At 37.0% G+C, this 18250-nt stretch overlaps 2 protein-coding genes across 5 annotated transcripts; both read right to left on the bottom strand.

Moving 5' to 3' along the window:
- Positions 1–8640: 8640 nt before the first annotated feature.
- LOC133740819 (uncharacterized) lies at positions 8641–14387 on the bottom strand. Of its 4 annotated transcripts, XR_009861431.1 has the most exons (7): positions 14158–14387; positions 13905–14007; positions 13672–13815; positions 10144–10272; positions 9960–10057; positions 9789–9876; positions 8641–8875 (listed from the first exon to the last, which is right to left on the bottom strand). XR_009861431.1 is itself a non-coding variant. In XM_062168763.1 (6 exons), exons 3-6 carry the CDS (start codon positions 13798–13800, stop codon positions 8847–8849), a joined length of 339 nt encoding a protein of 112 aa, XP_062024747.1. In that variant the 5' UTR covers positions 13801–13815; positions 13905–14007; positions 14158–14387; the 3' UTR covers positions 8641–8846. The 4 variants fall into 4 exon arrangements, 3 of the variants coding, with proteins under 3 accessions (XP_062024747.1, XP_062024745.1, XP_062024746.1); XM_062168763.1 differs by lacking the exon at positions 10144–10272 and having other exon boundaries at positions 8641–8870; XM_062168761.1 differs by lacking the exon at positions 10144–10272.
- A 2573-nt stretch (positions 14388–16960) lies between these two features.
- On the bottom strand, positions 16961–17413 carry LOC133737476 (uncharacterized). The gene has a single exon (XM_062165017.1). The coding sequence runs from the start codon at positions 17411–17413 to the stop codon at positions 16961–16963; it is 453 nt and encodes a 150-aa protein (XP_062021001.1).
- Between the last annotated feature and the right edge of the window lie 837 nt (positions 17414–18250).

Raw genomic sequence — 18250 nt, forward strand, 5'->3', positions numbered from 1 at the left:
CTTGCACTTCCAATTGATTAATTTCTTTGTTAACTTATCTTTGATATACTCAAAGATTGTTGTTTTGGATCTTCCTATATGAAGAGGTAAACCAAGATACCTGCCATGTTCTTCAACTCGCTTCACGTACATCGAGAATAGAGGCTAAAAAGTGTTGTTGTTCCAATGAAACATTCTTGCTAAACACCATACTACTTTTCTGATAATTAACTTTCTAACCGGAAGCTTTTTCATACACATTGAGGATTGCATGAAATCTGTGACATTCTTCCTCATTTGCTATACCAAATAAAAGACTGTCATCTGCAAAAAATAAGTGATGGAGAGTTGGAGCTTCAGGACACATTGTTAGTCCTTCAATTACACTGTTCTGCATTACATTTGTAATCAAAGCTGAAAGGCCTTCAACGCACAAAATGAAAAGTTAAGGTGACTATAGTTCACCTTGTCAAATGCCCCGAGTAGGCAAAATTTTGGAGGTTGACTCACCCTGAATAAGAATAGCATAGCTGACAGTAGTAACACATTTCATAACCATATTAATCCACTGAGTACAAAATCCTAGTTTTGTCAACATGGCATGCAGGAATTGCCATTCTAAGCCGTCATATGACTTACTAATATCAAGCTTATGCATGAAGTGTGCAGCCTCCGTAGTCACCAGTGTGTAATCAGAGATCAATTTGCTCGGCACGTAGGCACTTTGTAATGGTGAGATAATATCTGGTAAACACTGCTTTAATCTGTTTGCCACCACCTTTGAACTTATTCTGCAGATACCATTGCAGAGGCAAATGGGCTTGAAATGAGCTGCCTCATTTGGATCTTTGATTTTAGGTATAAGACATAAATACGTAAAGTTGGGCTGGTCCCAAAATTCACCCCTCTCCAACAAATTACGAACTGCATTACAGACATCCAAGCTAACCACATCCCAAAATTTTTGGTAGAAAAAAGGAGTCATACCATCAGGGCTAGACTCATAGAAGGATGCATCTGAAAAAGAGCTTTTTTGATTTCATCATGAGAGTATAGTTGCATGAGCGTTTCGTTCATGGTTGTTGTTACCTTTTGAGGTGTAGCTACTATAACATCTTGAATTGCTTCGGTGTTGCAGCCTTCAGAGTGGAAGATGTCTTGAAAGTATGCAAGAAGTCATATTTTGATGTCTGTAGGTTCATTACTCCACTATCCTAGCTCATTCACATGCCTTTTTATTGTATTCTTGCTTTTCCTGTTATGATTAAATTCAGTTTAGTCCCTCAGACTTTAGGCCAAACATCAGTTTGGTCCCTCATCTTTTTTTTTAATCAAACTCATCCCTGATCTCTCAAATTCCATCAACGTCGTCCAAAATTTGAATCCAACGCCAAAAGTGACGTCATGCGCTGAGCTGGACCCGATAAGGAGGGCCCACATTTAAGTTTCTAACCCCCCTGGAGGGCAGAATCGTCTTTTTGAACTGTTTGCCTCTAAAATTTTTAACAAAATGCTAGCATAATCCTTAAATTGGTATTAAGAATTTCCAAACCATAAAATATGGATCAAACCTACAAATTTTCCAGAAAATGAAGAGAATTTGACAAAATCCAGAAAATTACCATAAGTTGACCAAAACCATAAAATTTGATGAAAATGCTGTTTATAATTAGCAACCAAATAGAATAGATGCAGCAATGTGTTGTTTACATCCAAACAAACAAAAAACCACTGTTTGGAAGAAGTTGCATAAAATTATAGCCCTAATCATCTGACCAAAAGATTAGGACCAGCAACCATGTGACACAGCACATGGTTGCACAAAAAATTGCAACTTTGCATCTCTAAATCCTAACGAACCTTGGTTGCTTATCCCCCTCTTCACATGCTCTATTTTCCAGCATTGCATTTTGTCGAATCCTTGCAGATGACCTTGATGAAGCTTGTGAAGATTGTACAGCAGTAGAAGCGGCTTTACCCTTGTTGGCAGGAGCTTTTGGGGGTCTTCCCTGGCTTGTAGCAGGTCTAGCTGCTGCCCTCTTTGCATCTCTCTTTTTCTGTAATAATAACATGAAAAATATCAACTAAGAGCAAATGATGTGTCTTCAAACATAATTAAGAAAATGGCATTAGTTACCTTCTCATCCATTTGTATCTGCTTTGCTTTTGCCCTAAGCTCATTCTTTGTTTTTGGTGGTAGTTTGGTACCCTTTGCCTGCACCAAGTAAGCTGCTCAGTACCATATCAATTGCATTTAAATTAGGATTAAATCATAACCACAGAATACCTTAGTAGATTATGCGTCTCCACTGTTTAGCCTACTCTTCTTTGTCCCATTAGCTGCTGCTGTCTTGGGTGGAAGATGCCTATGACAGGTCTTGACATTGTGACCGAATATGCCACAGTTGCCACACTTCAAAGATTTTTGGACCCTTCCAAGCTTGGGTCCTTTAGTCTCCTTCTCAGATGCATCTTTGATTCTTTTTGTCCTTGGCCTACCAGGTTGTCTATTATACTGAGGAGGGAGGATGGCAAGTTCTTCAGAAGGCATCCACAAGTCCATCCCATTCACAGGCTTCACTGTGTGGGAGTAAATGGCTTCACTGTGTGGGAGTAAATGTCCATGTAGGTCTTGGTCAAATAGCAGGCATCCACATATGCTTCAGGCTGTTCTCTCATGAAGTTGATAGTAGAGCAGGCATGCTTGCAAGGTATACCTGTTAGATCCCATCTTCTGCAAGCACAGCTCCTTCTTTGCAGATCAACCACATACTTGCCTCCTCCAATGCTCTCCACCTTTATTTTAGGGCTCCCAGTACCACTAGGGATGCAATCAGTTGTAGACTTAACCTTATTCTTCTCTAAAATCTCCCTAGGCTTGGGGCAAATGGGATCCACAACTTTGCTCATCTTCTCTTTCCTTAATGCAATCCTCTTCATCAACTTCACCCTGATTTCTTCAAAGCTAGAAATCAAAGGTTTGGATCTTGCTAGTAATATGAAAGCATTGAAACTTTCACAAAGATTGTTCAGAAACACATCACATTTCAAGAATGTGTTAAAATGTGCTCTACACCAGTGCTTAGGGTTCCTTGAAGGTTGTGCAGGATCTGTAATTTGTAAAAGACACAAACAATTAGCAGCAAGCAATAACAATTAACCAAACTTGAGCAAATAAAATTTAGGAAGCAAGTTACCAGTTAACCAGTCATAAGCAGCTACATCCATCTGCTTAATCAGAACCATCTCCTTCCAGAAATAAGCCAAAGTGGTGGATTTGGCAATTGACCAAAGCTGGTCCTTCATGGCTTTTCCGGGAAACACCTTGTTGAAGTTGGTCCATAGGTGTCTGACACAGAACCTATGATCAGCAAGAGGGAGAACCTCTTCACATGAAGGAAGCAACCCCTTCTGCTTGTCAGAAATAAATGTAAATCCATTTCATTCTCCAGTGATATTTAGGTCCTTTTGTAAAAGCCTCAGAAACCACAGCCAAGAATCCTTGCTTTCCTGCTCCACCATTGCATAAGCCACCACATAGGTGGTGTTGTTTGCATCCAGCCCCACTGCAGCAAGCAGTTGACCTCCATAGGCACTCTTCAAGTGGCAGCCATCTACACCCAAAATGGGTCTGCAACCACTCCTGAACCCCATCTTCAGTGCACCCAAGCAGATATACATTCTTTTAAAGACAGGGGCCTTGTCAGGATTGTTGAAATCACACTTGATTTCAACAGTTGTGTCCGGGTCCACCCTTCTCAGCTCAATTGCATATTCTTGCACCCTTGCATACTGTTCTTTCAAGGAATTTTCAAGTTGTTGCACAGCAGCTTTCTTAGTCTTGTATGCTTGCTGAAAGGACACCCTTGCCTTTACCCCAGCTGACATGGACTTCATAAGTGCTTCTGTTGCAAGAAAACAAGATATACTTAGGCAATCAGCCACAAAATACATATTTAGTTCAATAAACTTGTAAACAAAATAGAAGTGAACTTTAACATTTACCTGTTGAGATGTCAGGATTAAGTTGTATCATGTTAGCAAACTTTTCAATCAGATATGGGGTTCTAACAACAGTGTTGTCAATAACTCTTGCACAGCTATGTTTTTTTTGGTAGGTCTTGATCTGAAATGTATTCTCATGTTGCATCTTGGATGCATACAGCTCAAAGTCACAGTTCTCAGCTTTGCAAATAGCCCTCAGCCTTTTTTTGTCATTCTTCACAAAAATAGGGACCCAACCCTTCTGAATTGCCTGCTCCCTTATAGCTGCTCTCAGGATTTGAGGGGTAGCAAACAACATACCCTTGCAAAAATGTGGGTCCTTCATGTCCACCTTAGGGTTGAATTCTGGAAAGTTAGGTCCCTCTCCATCATCATCAGAGTTGTGTTCTTGCCCTATTCCTTCTTCATCAGAGTCAATAGCCCCAAACATACCCTCATTGTCCTCATCCTCAACTCCTTCATCCACATTACTTCTCCCCACAGAAGCAGTACCACATCCCTCCTCTGAAGCCCTTTCACCTCCCTCAGGGTCTGTTAACCAGTCAAACAAGAAGTCATCATCAACTCCATAGGCTGCAACATCATCATCATCAGCAGCAGGGTTATAGTCATCATCTTGACTATCTCCTTCTGAACTAAACTTCAATCCTCCTTCAGACTCACATTCCTCCTCATCCTCACCTGATACCCAGTCATCCTCAACCTCAATTTGTACATCCTCTCCCTCTTGTCCTCCTAAATTCTCACCATCATCTCTAAACCCTAAACCCTCACCATCATCATGTCGTCCTAAACCATCACCATGAGATTGTCCTCCTAAACCCTCACCATCATAGTCATCATCACTATCACCATCAACTTGCTCAAACTCCAATTTACCCTTTCCTTTATCAGTAGGATCTATGACAGGAACTCTGCTTGCTTGAGTTGGCACATCCTCTTGATGCTCAATAATCTTCACACCAGGCAAAGCCTTCCTAATTGCCTGCATCTTATACCTTTTGCCCTTCACTTGGTTTGGCACCTGAGGCTGCTTCTTAGGAGAATCAGGCAGCTCCTCAATCTTGACACTTGCATGTTCTTGGCTTTGTTGGTGAATCTGGTAGCTCTTCTATGACAACATTGCTTGACGCAGCTTGACTCCAACCAGGTATTTGGTCTTCATACATAAACAAATCATCCAAAGATTCTTCATAAGCAGGGTCCAGCTCCAAATGGTGAAGGTAAAGTATCACCAACCTTATTTCAGGCACCAGGCAACACATTCTGATCACATCACTATCACAGCTCAGCTTTGTCTTTCCATCCTCCTCACTGCCAATAAAATACCAGTAATCTATCCTTGTCCCAGCGTATTTAGGGTTGATGCCCCTCACCATGCCATCCACTTCAGTCAATGACATTCTGTCTTTGTCAACGTTATCGTAGTAACTGATGCTTCCTCCAATGTACTTACCTTCAATGTGATCTATATAGCCACCATGGTATACCTTGGTGGTAAAATAATCAGGGTGAACTGAAAGTGAAAAAACACACTGTTAGAACAGCATACCACTAACCAAATAGCCACAACACCTTGTCAAAAGTAAACCACAATACAACCCTAAACATGGTACGGTTGCATAAAACAACAATAAGCACAATAAAGGACAATAAATAAGCCAACAACATAGTTTAACAGCTCCAACAACCAAAACCGGCCAAAAATGAATTCTTTAGTAGGACCACTGGCCCTGCAGGACCACAGACCCAGTCTTAAATCCCGTAATTCACATACTCAACAACAAGCACATGCAACCTTGCATATTTAATTCCTTTCTTATATAAAGAGAATCCTAAAGAGAAACAGAAGACCACAAAATACAATTCCAAACCCTAATTCTTGAAACCCCCAAATGAGAAGCTTCCAACCCTTATCTGACAAAACCTAAACCTTAAAATCACAACCTTGTACTTCGAAGCTTCCAAACCCTAAATTTCCAAACCGAGTAACCAAACAGCCAATAAATTTCAATTCGAATACAATACGATATACCCAAGAACAAACAATGCCCCAAATCGAAAAACCAATAACCTCTTAATCAAACCCAAAACAGAAAACCTCTGAAAAAAAAAACCCAGAAATCTTCATTTTCGAATTCCACACTCACCGTAGTTTGGAATTTCTTCGCCTCCATTTTCCAATCGAGGTATCCAGTCATCGGGCTCAGCCATGTCGATGCTCTAATCCAGTAATAGGTTGATGTGGGTTCTTCAATCTAGGGTCCAAATTTTCCAGGTGGTTCACGAACAGAGAGAGAGAGGTCGAGAGAGATAGAAGGGATTACGATTTCAATTAGGGATTAGGTTTGCTCCTTTGGGAATTGTTATTGAGGCCGTAATGGTGGGAAAATGGTCAGTAGGGCTATTTTGGACATTTCATACAAATTTAGGTTAGAAACTAAAATGTGGGCCCTCCTTGTCGGGTCCAGCTCAGCGCATGACGTCACTTTTGGCGTTGGATTCAAATTTTGGACGACGTTGATGGAATTTGAGAGATCAGGGATGAGTTTGATTAAAAAAAAAAAGATGAGGGACCAAACTGATGTTTGGCCTAAAGTCTGAGGGACTAAACTGAATTTAATCCTTCCTATTACTAGCTCTTCTGTGAAAATAAGCAGAATTTCTATCTCCATCCTTGAGCCAAATAGCTCGAGACCTCTGCCTTCAATATTTTTCCTGCTGAGATAAGAGATGATTAAGCTTGTCATGTAAATTTTTTTGTTCTTTATAATGCTCTAGAGAGTAGGGAGCTCTCATAATGTCGGCGAGCTTCTCTTGGAACACACGCATTTCTACTTTCTGTTTATCAAACTCCTTAATGTGTCGTTGCATGAGCTTAGAACCCGTGGCTTTGATTTTTTCTTCAAGCTGTTTCAAAGCATTACCAGTTAAAGGTTGTGCCCACTGTTTTTGAATGATGCCTCTACATTCAGGGTTGCCATGCCACATCTCCTCAAACCAGAACTATTTTATAGTTTTACGATATCGAAGCTTTTCTGCGTTTACTTCAATAAGCAAGGGACAATGATCTGATTCAGAAGGATCTAGGGTGATCACCCTACTGTATGGGAACTAGCTATGCCATTGAGCAGTCTGAAAAGCACAATCCAAATGCTCTTTGGTGAATTTGTTGCTCCACTTGTATATGCTACCCACATACCCTAAATCCAGAAAACCACAACTTGACATTGTGCTTCTGAACACTGTCATTGGCGCCTGAGCTCTTGGAGGGCCACCTAATTTGTCTGCCTGCGGCATCATCTCATTGAAATTACCTGCAATGAGCCATGGCAAACCACATGCTTCCCCTGCTAGAGTTCTGATTAAAGAGTACGATTACTGTCTGTTCTGGTTGCAACACCTTATATGCAAGTAAAGCGCCACTTGTTTGCCTCATCAGGTTTACCAATGATAGCATCAATATGGTTCGCTGATCGTGATCTCAAGTCCACATGAGTCTCCTCATTCCAAATGATTGCCATACCTCGTGATTCAAATTGGTATGGAAAACATATGTTATCCATGAACCCCAGCCTAGAAATAAGATGATCAATGAGGTCTTTCTTGGCTAAGGTTTCTGAAAGGAAGATGAGAGATGGTTTCCGTGCTTGTTCCAGATCGATAAGGGCATGTTGAGTTTCATTGTTGACAATTCCCCTGCGGTTCTAGACAATGATCTTACCCTGCAACATAGATGGAGGCTTGGATGCTCCGTTATCGAAGCTTAAACGGCGACACAAGAAGGCGATGCTTGACTTCTAGTTTAACGGTGATATAACTTCAGGGGCCTCCCATATTTGCTACTTGCTTCTCATTATTGTGCATTTCTCTCATATCTTCCACTACTAGAATTTTGGCCTCAGACATCGGTTCCTGGTCGATGTTAAAAAAAAAAAATCTACCGATGTCTTAGTGGGTGATGTTAAAGATCACGAAAAAAAAAGGCATTGGTTAAAAACCAATGTCCCATAACAAAATAGACATCGAATAAGCAACGTGAATCGATGTAAAACCGTTATTATGATGACATATTAGTGTGTTTAGATATTGTTAAACCTTCATATTTTAGCATTTAATGCTTAACGAAGTATAGGTCCAACAACAAAAGTATTCATTTTAACATCGTTACTCATATTAGAAACGATGTTTTATACTGTGTCACACATCGGTATCGTTGAACTTTTGCCTGCTGTTTATGAGCTTCACGCATGCTTTTCATATATCCCACTATTTAATATTCAATCTACATTTTTAAATATTGCATGAATGATGTCCATTATTATGTTAAACATCGTTTCCTTTTATGAAGTAATGTCCATTTCTCTATATTACATCAATTTTTTAGGTTTACAGTGATGTCCATATTGATATTAGACATTGTTCCCCATATTATACATCGATGTCCATATTGATACTAGACATCGTTCTCAATATTATACATCGATGTTCATTAGTTGTTTTTACAACGTTTCTAACCTAATAACTCGATATCCATTAAATAATGAGACATCGATTTTTGTTTCGAAACTGATGTATCATCTCTATATTGACATCGTTTCTTACTCAATACGTCGATATCCACTGAAAAACAAGACATCGATTTTTGTTTCGAAACTTATGTACTATCTCTTTATTAACATCGTTTTTATAGTTTAACACTGATTTGAAACAGGTGTAGATACGTCATGTCCTTTATATGAAATGATGTTCACAAAATTTGTAATTGCTGCTAAAATCGATCTAATCCACATTTGACAACATGCTCCAGATGCTTTTGCACCTCCTCAGATTTGAGACCCTCTGTTGTACACTTCAATTGTTCAAACACCTCCTCTACAAGGAAGCTATCCTGCCAGCATATTGAAGTTTAGAAAAAGTAGCAGCCTTTAAATAATATGGATATAAGTCTGAATTAAAGCAATTGGCAGATAACTATAGAATTTAAGAACTATAATACATTTGTTTCAAGCAATCTGATTATACACAATGTTAAAGCATCAGCCAGCGAACAAATTTTGGACATACAAACCAGGCCAAAATCGAATTAATACATCTTATTTCCCTTAAGTACATCATAAATTGATTAAAACTACAACCTTTCTTGAAGGATCAAGTATCCAGATTGCTTCATAGTATATATAAGAGAAGTGCAAACAATAAGGAACGTAGTTCAAATCAGCAATTGATACAATGGAATTTGGAACATGAATAAGCAACTATGGGATAACATTTGTACAGGACGTACATTAACCATAAATGTTAATTAGAAAGCCCCACAAGTTCATTTCTTCCTTCCCATGTACATCCAAATAATATTAAAAAGCAAACAAGGTCATTTCTTTCACAAACCTCTAGCTGCATCATCTCACCTATTTATCTAGGCTTAATACAGTTACATGAGCAAGGAAAGTTCCTGATGTTAAATACCCTAAATGACATAGCCATGGCATCATATGACTTTACCTTAAAAATTCATAGACCCATCAAAAGGTTTCCCCAACAATGATGTCCATTTCATCATAACAAACTAATAGTCATAAGATCGATAAACTGATCTGCTACAACTACTGGTTACAATATATATAATTCTCTCCCCAGTGTGTCAATGTTTATTTCATGTGAGGCCAATATACATAAGAGATAACAAGTAGCAAGCCTAGAATGTGCTCAAATTCACCAAGAATCAGCAACCTTCATATTGCAATAAGAAAAGTGTTTAATTTACTCATGCCAAGTAAGATTTGAGAACTACAAAAACAAACCTGGGGATCAACTATCCAGCCATGATATAGTGGGATGTCTAACATATCAAATATTGTACATTCCGGAGTAAACTCAAAATCACTTTTCCTACAAGCATTAAGTAAATTTGAATGAAATGTCACAAAGTATATCACCTTAATAAACTATGGGTGAAAATAAATAAAGACTACCTTATGTTAACAACGAAATAGGTTGCAAGTCGAGGGAGTAGATCGATAGCATCGGCTATGTTCTGCTGTTGGTTTTCTATGTAGCCAACATCTTTTGTCTACAGAATGACAAGAATGTTGTTAATTTCAATTTACACTGATAAAAAACAAGAAAAATAAAAAGGTGATCATGAAAGCAAATTACAATTGATCACATCAATATTACTGTTAGAATCAATTAATCTTTCAACAACGAGTGAGAGTAAATTTTCTTTAGAGACTTCTGTAATGTTTGCACTCAAATTCAGGTTGTTTCTGAGGGAGAGAACATTACCTGCAAGAAATTAAAATATAAAATGATATTAGTAGGCATGCATCACTCTCCTGCAACAAAACAATAGTCTAACTAGGTATGCAAGGGCGTAGCTAGCCTAGGGCGAGAAGGGTCAATTGACCCTTCTCAATTTTTAGAAAATCTTTAATTAGTCTTAATTATCTATGAATCTTAATGGAATGAAATAAAATTGACCCTTCTAAATTTTTGAAAAATTCTTAATTAATCTTAATTTTTTAAATTTGATATAAATTTATCTTAATTAGTCTTAATTATCCTTGAACTTTAATGGAATGAAATAATATTTTACAATACTTATACACTACATATATCCAATTAATACGAATCTTTTCAAGGTTTTCTTACCTTATTGATCGATATATGCCCATATGTGAATATTTACGATTCTTTGTTAATATGCTAAATCGAAGTAACACATAATTTTTTCTAGGGCTAAATACTAGTTAGTACCCTGTGGTTTAGGTCCAAAATCATTTCAGTCCCTGGACTTCTAATTTCATCAAAAACACCCCTGCACTTTCAATTTTGATCTAATAGGTCCAATTCGTTAATATTCTTTCAAATAGTTGGATTATTTGTTGAAAAACTATTTATTTTTAATAGTAGGACTCACTCCTAAATTGACAATGCAGACCACCTCGACACCACATCATAAAACATAGACCATATATGATCCACATTAACAAGTTAAATAACTCAATTGTCGGAAAACTAACAAATTGGACCTATTAGATCAAAATTGAAAGTGCAGGGGTGTTTTTGATGAAATTAGAAGTTCAGGGACTGAATTGATTTTAGACCTAAACCACAGGGTAGTAATTTGTATTTAGCCCTTTTTTCTATATTTATCATTCATCTCAAATCCCAGAATTTATTCAACATGATTTAAGGGTCTTTCAATTTCTGCATTAATATGGGAAATATTACACTTAAATTTTCTTATACTAATATATTATTTATTTATTTTTAATAAATCTTTTGTCATTTCTAGAGGATGACTGAAAATGAGTTTAATTTGTTAGTTAATAAAGTTTGACACTCCTAAGTGAGATTTTTGGCTACGCCACTGTAGGTATGCATACCTTTCCATATGTGCACGTAACAACATCATTCATGTTCAACTTTACAAGTAAAGACATAAGATGCAAGCATGAATGAAATATAGATTCCTAATTTCCTATTTAAGTTTATCACCTAAAGCTAATGTAAAGAATGAGGGTGTTAAAATATTAACGACTAATGCCCTCGGGAATTTAAAAAAAAAAAAACAAAGAAAAGCATTTAAGGTAAGTATTCAATTTTACAGTAAGGTAAGTAAGATTTAATTAGCTCCAGTAGGACCCCAACTGTTTTCTTTTCCTGTTTGAGTTCCAAGATTTTTTTTTTCTTTTCCGTTTCTTGTATTTATGTGCTTTTAATTCATCTACTATACCATAATCTCAAGCTCCATCACCAGTTTAGGTATTTGGAAATAGACCGTTGAAATTAATGAGATGGGTTGGTGGGTTAGCACCCAAAATGTCAAAATCAGTATAGAAAAAAAATAATCTTAAGCTGGTGATTAGTTCTTTGATCAAGTTGGATTAAGATGGAGATCGATAGCTAGTATCAAGGACTAAAATATCGAGTTTCGAGGAAATTTTGATTGTCCCAAAACGGAAATTTCGACGGAAATATCGAGGATATATCGATTTCGGTAAATAATCAAGAAAAATGATGGAAATTTGAAGAAAAACATGGAAATTTTAAGTAAAACTTCTAGATATGTTTATTTAAATCAATTGTCTACTATATATAAAAAGAAAACCTTAATAAACATTGTTATATAGTAATTTGTAATAATTTAAGATGAAACGGTAAATGCTGAATCGCCTACAACTCTGAAAATTTTAGACATCAATATCTTTTTTTTTTTTAATGGCCGGAAACCCAATGGGAGCTAAGCCATTACATATTATATATATTCTTTATACACATCATACATTACACCTTGAATTGCATGAGTAACTTAAAATCATATAGAAGACTTATGAGATACAAAATTCAAAATGTAATTGCATGATTGTTCTATGTTAGTTATTGATTGAACATTTACCTAAGTTTTCAGATTCGTAGGCAAAATGAATATATATTAGAATGTTGCAATGATAACACAAGTGTAGGTGCAGCAGAGTTGGCTAAGGCTCTTGCTCAAAGAGCAATGAAGTGACCAAGGTTTGAGCCTTGGTGACTTTGTTGATTTTTTTTTTTATTGGAATTTTTGGCTAACTATATGTCAGCCACATGATGTTGTTGCATGTGACTGATGTGAGAAAGGATGGTAGAGTGGTGGTGACTTTGCGTGTGACTCATGTGAGAAAGGGTCGGAAGAGTCGGAAGGTTCCGAAAATTACCCAAAATTTCAAAAAATATCGTCAATTTCTCGATATTTCAGGAAATTTCAGGAAATTTCTAAAATATCCGTCGAAATATACTTGGATGGTTACGGAAATTATCCAAATTTTGCAAAATATCATCAATTTCTCGATATTTCCGGAAATTTCGGAAAATTTCCAAAATATCCGTCGAAATATATTTGGATGGTCACGAAAATATCGACACCCCAAAAAACCGAAAATTTCGACGAAATATCGCCGAAACTTTCGATTTTTTAGTCCTTGACTAGTATACATTAATTTATGAAAACACTTATTTGAATCTAGCTAGCTCCCTTCAATCATTTTTGTAATAGAAAATATCGCCGAAACTTTCGATTTTTTAGTCCTTGACTAGTATACATTAATTTATGAAAACACTTATTTGAATCTAGCTAGCTCCCTTCAATCATTTTTGTAATAGAAAAGAAAAATATGCTTGATAATCTCATACCATAAAAAGCTTTCATGTCCCACATATATGGAAACAATCATATACAACAGCAAAAAAAAAAGGCCCTACTTTGATAAATGATTCTTATATAATATTATGGATAGAACACATAAGATTGAGGCATGAAATAGACAGACATAGATGGAGGGACAAATGTGACCCACCAACAAAAACTCCTAACCGAGAAAACACATATAGAAAGTTTACATACAATTATATACTTTTCAGGCATGTATAAAGCAGCAAAGAATATACAGTTTTACTTTCTGGGCATTCACGAAATCAAGATTAATTACCAAACCTAAGATGAAAAATACTATATTAAAGTTTTAAGGTCAAGATTTCCCAAGCAAAGATATGACCTCAATGATTATGACTCATCAATTATCAATCACATCTTTGTTTAGAATAGTTCATGCGATTAAGACACAAATCGATATTTGACAAATCATTTGGACCAACGAATTCAAATTATTGATATTTCTTAGAAACCAAAAGATAGCATGAAACCTGAAACACGGAAACCTTCATGACCAGAGAACACAATTCGAATTTCGAAGTCTCCTCTGCAAAACCCAAAAGATAGCCCTCTTTATAACTTATTTTCAAGCTACAGAAACCTTCATGACCAGAGAACATAGTTCGAAATCTCCTCTGCAAAACCCAAAACCTAAAACTCAACAAAAGCCCCAAAATTTCCCAAATCAGTCACAAACAATGAGAAGAATCGAGAGAGAGCAAACCGGCCAGTGATGGAGAATGCCCAGAAAGCTCCAGTTACATGGTCACCAAGCTTCGAACTTGCCCAGCTCAATGAAGAATGCATTGGTAGATAAAACACAAATCCTTGGAAGCAAATTAAGAAACAAAAGCTTAGATCGGTGATTTCAGGACTCACAAATCCTTGGAAGCAAATTAAGAAACAAAAGCTCAGATCAGTGATTTCAGGACTCACAAATCCTTCAAAGACATATACTGAATAGATTCGTGAATTACCTATGACTCGAAAGCTCAAATTTTCTCCGAAACGGCAGCCTCAAACTCCGATTCTGTTCACTGTCTTCGAGCAGAGGAGCTGGTCCAAGGCGAAAAAGGAGGAGGACGAGGGGTCGAGTTCTGGTTGGATTCAGAGAATCAAGAGGATGAGGGTTTCAGTCGGAGGCAGAGAACGAAGAGGAGGAAAAGGAGGTCGTTGAATAGTTAGGGCAATCTGAAGTCAATTTTAGTCCAAATATGTAAGTGTGGGAATTAACTTTTCATCCCCGCGTTTCTTTAATTTTTTTTTTAACTTAGCCGCTCAGCGTTTTCACAAAAATTTTAATGAAAGTTTAGTCACCGGCTAATTTAAAAAGCGATGTCAGTTATATATATACAAATCAGAATTTGAGGAATCGATGTTAATGACATTTTCTTAGATCGCGTGAATTTATCACCGATGTAATTGTCATGATGTCTAAGAGCAAAATTCTGGTAGTGTTCTTTGTTCAAAAATGGCCTCCACCACAAAAAAAAATTAGGAAATTAGATGCCAAAAGAAGATGAAGCTCATACTATTGCTTATGTCAAAGTCTCGAAAGATATGGAGAAGGGTACCAACCAATCAAAGAAAAAGGTTTGGGCACGAATCCAACAAACATACTTGGAGTATTATGAAGGCACCACACTTCCGAAGGCAAGATCGGAAGAGAGTTGTAACTCTCGATGGAAAAAAACATATATTTCCAAACATGAACAAATGGCACTAATGTCTCAAGCGTTCCGAAAGGAGGGATCAAAGTGGAGCAAATCTCCAAGACATAGTGAGTTTTCATTTTTATTAATTTATTGTTTTATTTATTACAAATAACAATTGTAAACATATATATTTTTTTATTTTCTTTTAGTTTTTGTTGTATAATTTAATTTTGTGACAATTTTTGTTATTGATTGAACTTGATAGCATCGGCAAGTCGAGAGTTTCTATAGGCACGACTCCAGAAGACAACCATTTAAGTTTGGTAATTGTTATAATTTGTGAAAAGATTGGGTGATGTTTCAAGATCCACCTCAAGAACAATTTGGTCCAACACCTGTGCACCGAAACACCTCAATTTCTTTGGAGGATGAGGATCCCATTGAGGATAACACCTCAATTTCTTTGGAGGATGAGGATCCCATTGAGGATTCTCCTACTTCATCTCAAATGCCAATTCCTAGGCTTATGGGAAGAAATACAGCAAGAAAAATGATTCAAAAAGGCAAAAGTCAAAGTCATTGGAGAAGAAATGGTTGCCGGAATGTGAGAAATGGTAGCACAAATGAAAGAGACGGAAGATGAATGGAAGAGAAGAGAGAAGAAAAGGGAGGATCGAAGAGAGGTTGCTAGGTTAGAGGCTATTTTAATTATGCAAACCATCAATTTTACTCCAATGAGTAAAAAATATTTTGATGGGAAGAAAAGAGAAGCTTTGCACCAACTCCAAGGACGTGAATTGTTTCCAAATTCCGGCAAAACATCCGATGTCTATCATCCACAACTACTATCCGGTGAAGATGAAGCTTAAAATTTGTGCTTAGATTAAGTGTTTGGGTTAATAAACTTTTATAGTTGTAGGTTAGTATGGGTAGTTGTCGTAGGCTATGAAGTTGTAATTTTCAAGTTATGAAATAAATTGGTAAGAAATTAGAATAATATTTATATTCAACGTACATTGGGGCCATACATTAAAAAACATTAAAAAAAGATGATAATTGAAACAACTTTTATTCATCATAATTAAACAAGCCACACAACAATATAACAATTAGATAACAAGCTACAAATTTTGACAACTAATTGTCAATTATTATAACCACACACACAAACCAAACAAAGAAAAAAAAAACCTCACTCATAACTAAGTGCTCATCGACGTCTTTGGCCTCTAGTTGCCCAAATGTGCTTGATAAGATCTTGTTGTAGATCAGTATTTGCAGCTCTAGAGCGTATTATCCTATAACAATGCATGTATTCCTCCATTGAGATTTGACCGGTTCTCGGATTGCGAGGTGAATTTGGACCATCATAAATTCTTGCTCAAGTTCTTGTTGACCTATTTGGGTCAGGTTCATCATCGTCAGAATCACAATCATAATAGTCATAACACTCATCCTCCACAATCATACTATGAAGTATTATGCATGCATATAAGCATAATTGAGTTAAGTTTTGCAAGATTTCACCCCCTTGCAAGATGCCGAATGATTGCAAACCGTGCTTGTAAAATCTCAAATGCTCTTTCAACATCTTTTCGATAAGCCTCTTGTTTAGTGAAAAAAAACTCTTCTTTTTCAGTTACAGGTCGCTTAATTGATTGGACAAGCATCACCCATTTTGGATAAATATCATCAGCAAGATAATAACCAATATCGTCATGCTTATCATTGATTTCAGAATCTAGATGTTGTGATTAGCCAGCTGTAAGGGCATCAAATAATGAAGAGCGCCTGAGAACAGTGATGTCGTTTAGCGCTCTTGAGATCCCAAAAAATGCATGTCATATCCATGTGTCAAAATCTGCCACGGCTTTCAGAACAATGGTGGGTTTTTTCGCTTTACCGTTGAAGCTTCCCTGCCACCCTGTCGGACAATTCTTCCACCGCCATGCATGTAGTCTAATGACCAGATCATCCTTGGAAACCCTCGTCTCTCAGCTCATTGTAAAAGCCTATACAAATCATCTGAATTTGGTTCCTGGAGGTAAAGTTCCCGGTAGATTGTGACAATGGTATGACAAAATTGTCCCATATTCTCCATCGCAATTGATTCAGGCATCCTAAATTATTCATCCATGCAATTTGCTGAGCATGCATTGGCAAGCATACGGAGTGCGCATGTTATCTTTTGATAGGGCGAGAAGCTGGGTTGGCCAGCGCTATCATATGACTGCCTAAAGTAGGAGTTGGCCGTCTGAACATCATCAAGCATGCGAAGGTAAACTTCGCGCCTCATTCTGTAGCGACGTCTGAACTCGACATCATTGAACACCAGATTATCCACGAAGTAGTCATTTAACAACCTTTGATTAGCTAGCCCACGTTGTCGATTTTTGTAAGCGTGACCTGCAACTGAGCCGCCCCACTGTGGTTGTTGATGAAGTTGCTCATGAGCCCACCAATTTCCTGCATCCGCCATAATTTTATTTGCAATTTTGAGGCTTGCATCAACTTCTTCTTCCTCCTCCTCTTCATTAGTGGTCATCTCCTCCCACTTGGCACCCAAATTGTAATTCATTACAGAATTTGATTAAAATCTCTACGAAAGAAAATGATTGAAGAGGAAGTAGTTGAGACGGTGAAGAATGGAACTCAAAACATACATTTTATTGAGTTTTAGAGCTGAATATAAGATATGCCACATGGACATAAAATCTAATCAAAAATCTCGATAAGGAATTATATATTGACACGTGACACGCCTATCTGAAAATTTTGAGAAGATGACATCAGGATAAGAGGACATAAAATCTAATCAAGAATCTGAATAATTGCTTACAAAGTGACACGTGAGACTATAAAATCATATCCAAAAGTTAGAGACGGTAGAAATTATAGCCCTTACTATTTACATCAATAGTGATTATCAGGAGCTAAAATTTAACCTCTCACAGCTGGAGATGGTCTTAGGAGCAGGTTGCCATATTCATACTGAAATGATAAAGGTTAAGCATGTAAAATAAGATTAATTTTTTTTTTTTTTTAGGGAGAATTCCACAAATGGTCACTCAACTATGACTCATTCGACACTTTGGTCACTGAATTTTCAAATATATCACTTTGGTCACTCAACTATTACACTGTCAATCACTTAAGTCACCCAAAGAGTATTTTTTATAATTTTTTTTAATGAAAAAAATTAACAAAGTGACTTAAGTGATTGACAATGTAATAGTTGAGTGACCAAAGTGATATATTTGAAACTTCAGTGACCAAAGTGTCGAATGAGTCATAGTTGAGTGACCATTTGTGAAATTTTCCCTTTTTTTTATGAAATTCTTATTGAGAGAGGGAGAGAGAGAGAGAGAGAGAGAAGGTACGGGCTGCTCTAATGCCAGTAAACCGTGTTTCCAGG

Source organism: Rosa rugosa, chromosome 3 (genome assembly GCF_958449725.1).
Source record: "Rosa rugosa chromosome 3, drRosRugo1.1, whole genome shotgun sequence".
NCBI classification, from domain to species: Eukaryota; Viridiplantae; Streptophyta; class Magnoliopsida; order Rosales; family Rosaceae; genus Rosa; species Rosa rugosa.

What these genes read in the sequence shown, in the direction of transcription:
- LOC133737476 (XM_062165017.1), bottom strand. Translation starts at nt 17,413, where the DNA reads ATGAATTACAATTTGGGTGCCAAGTGGGAGGAGATGACCACTAATGAA.
- LOC133740819 (XM_062168761.1), bottom strand. Translation starts at nt 13,800, where the DNA reads ATGTTCTCTGGTCATGAAGGTTTCTGTAGCTTGAAAATAAGTTATAAA. An exon ending in TGAAGGTTTCCGTGTTTCAG is followed by an intron (nt 10,058 to 13,671) that starts GTTTCATGCTAT and finishes GTCATTCTGTAG; the next exon opens with ACAAAAGATGTTGGCTACAT. An exon ending in TATTTCGTTGTTAACATAAG is followed by an intron (nt 9,877 to 9,959) that starts GTAGTCTTTATT and finishes TAATGCTTGTAG; the next exon opens with GAAAAGTGATTTTGAGTTTA.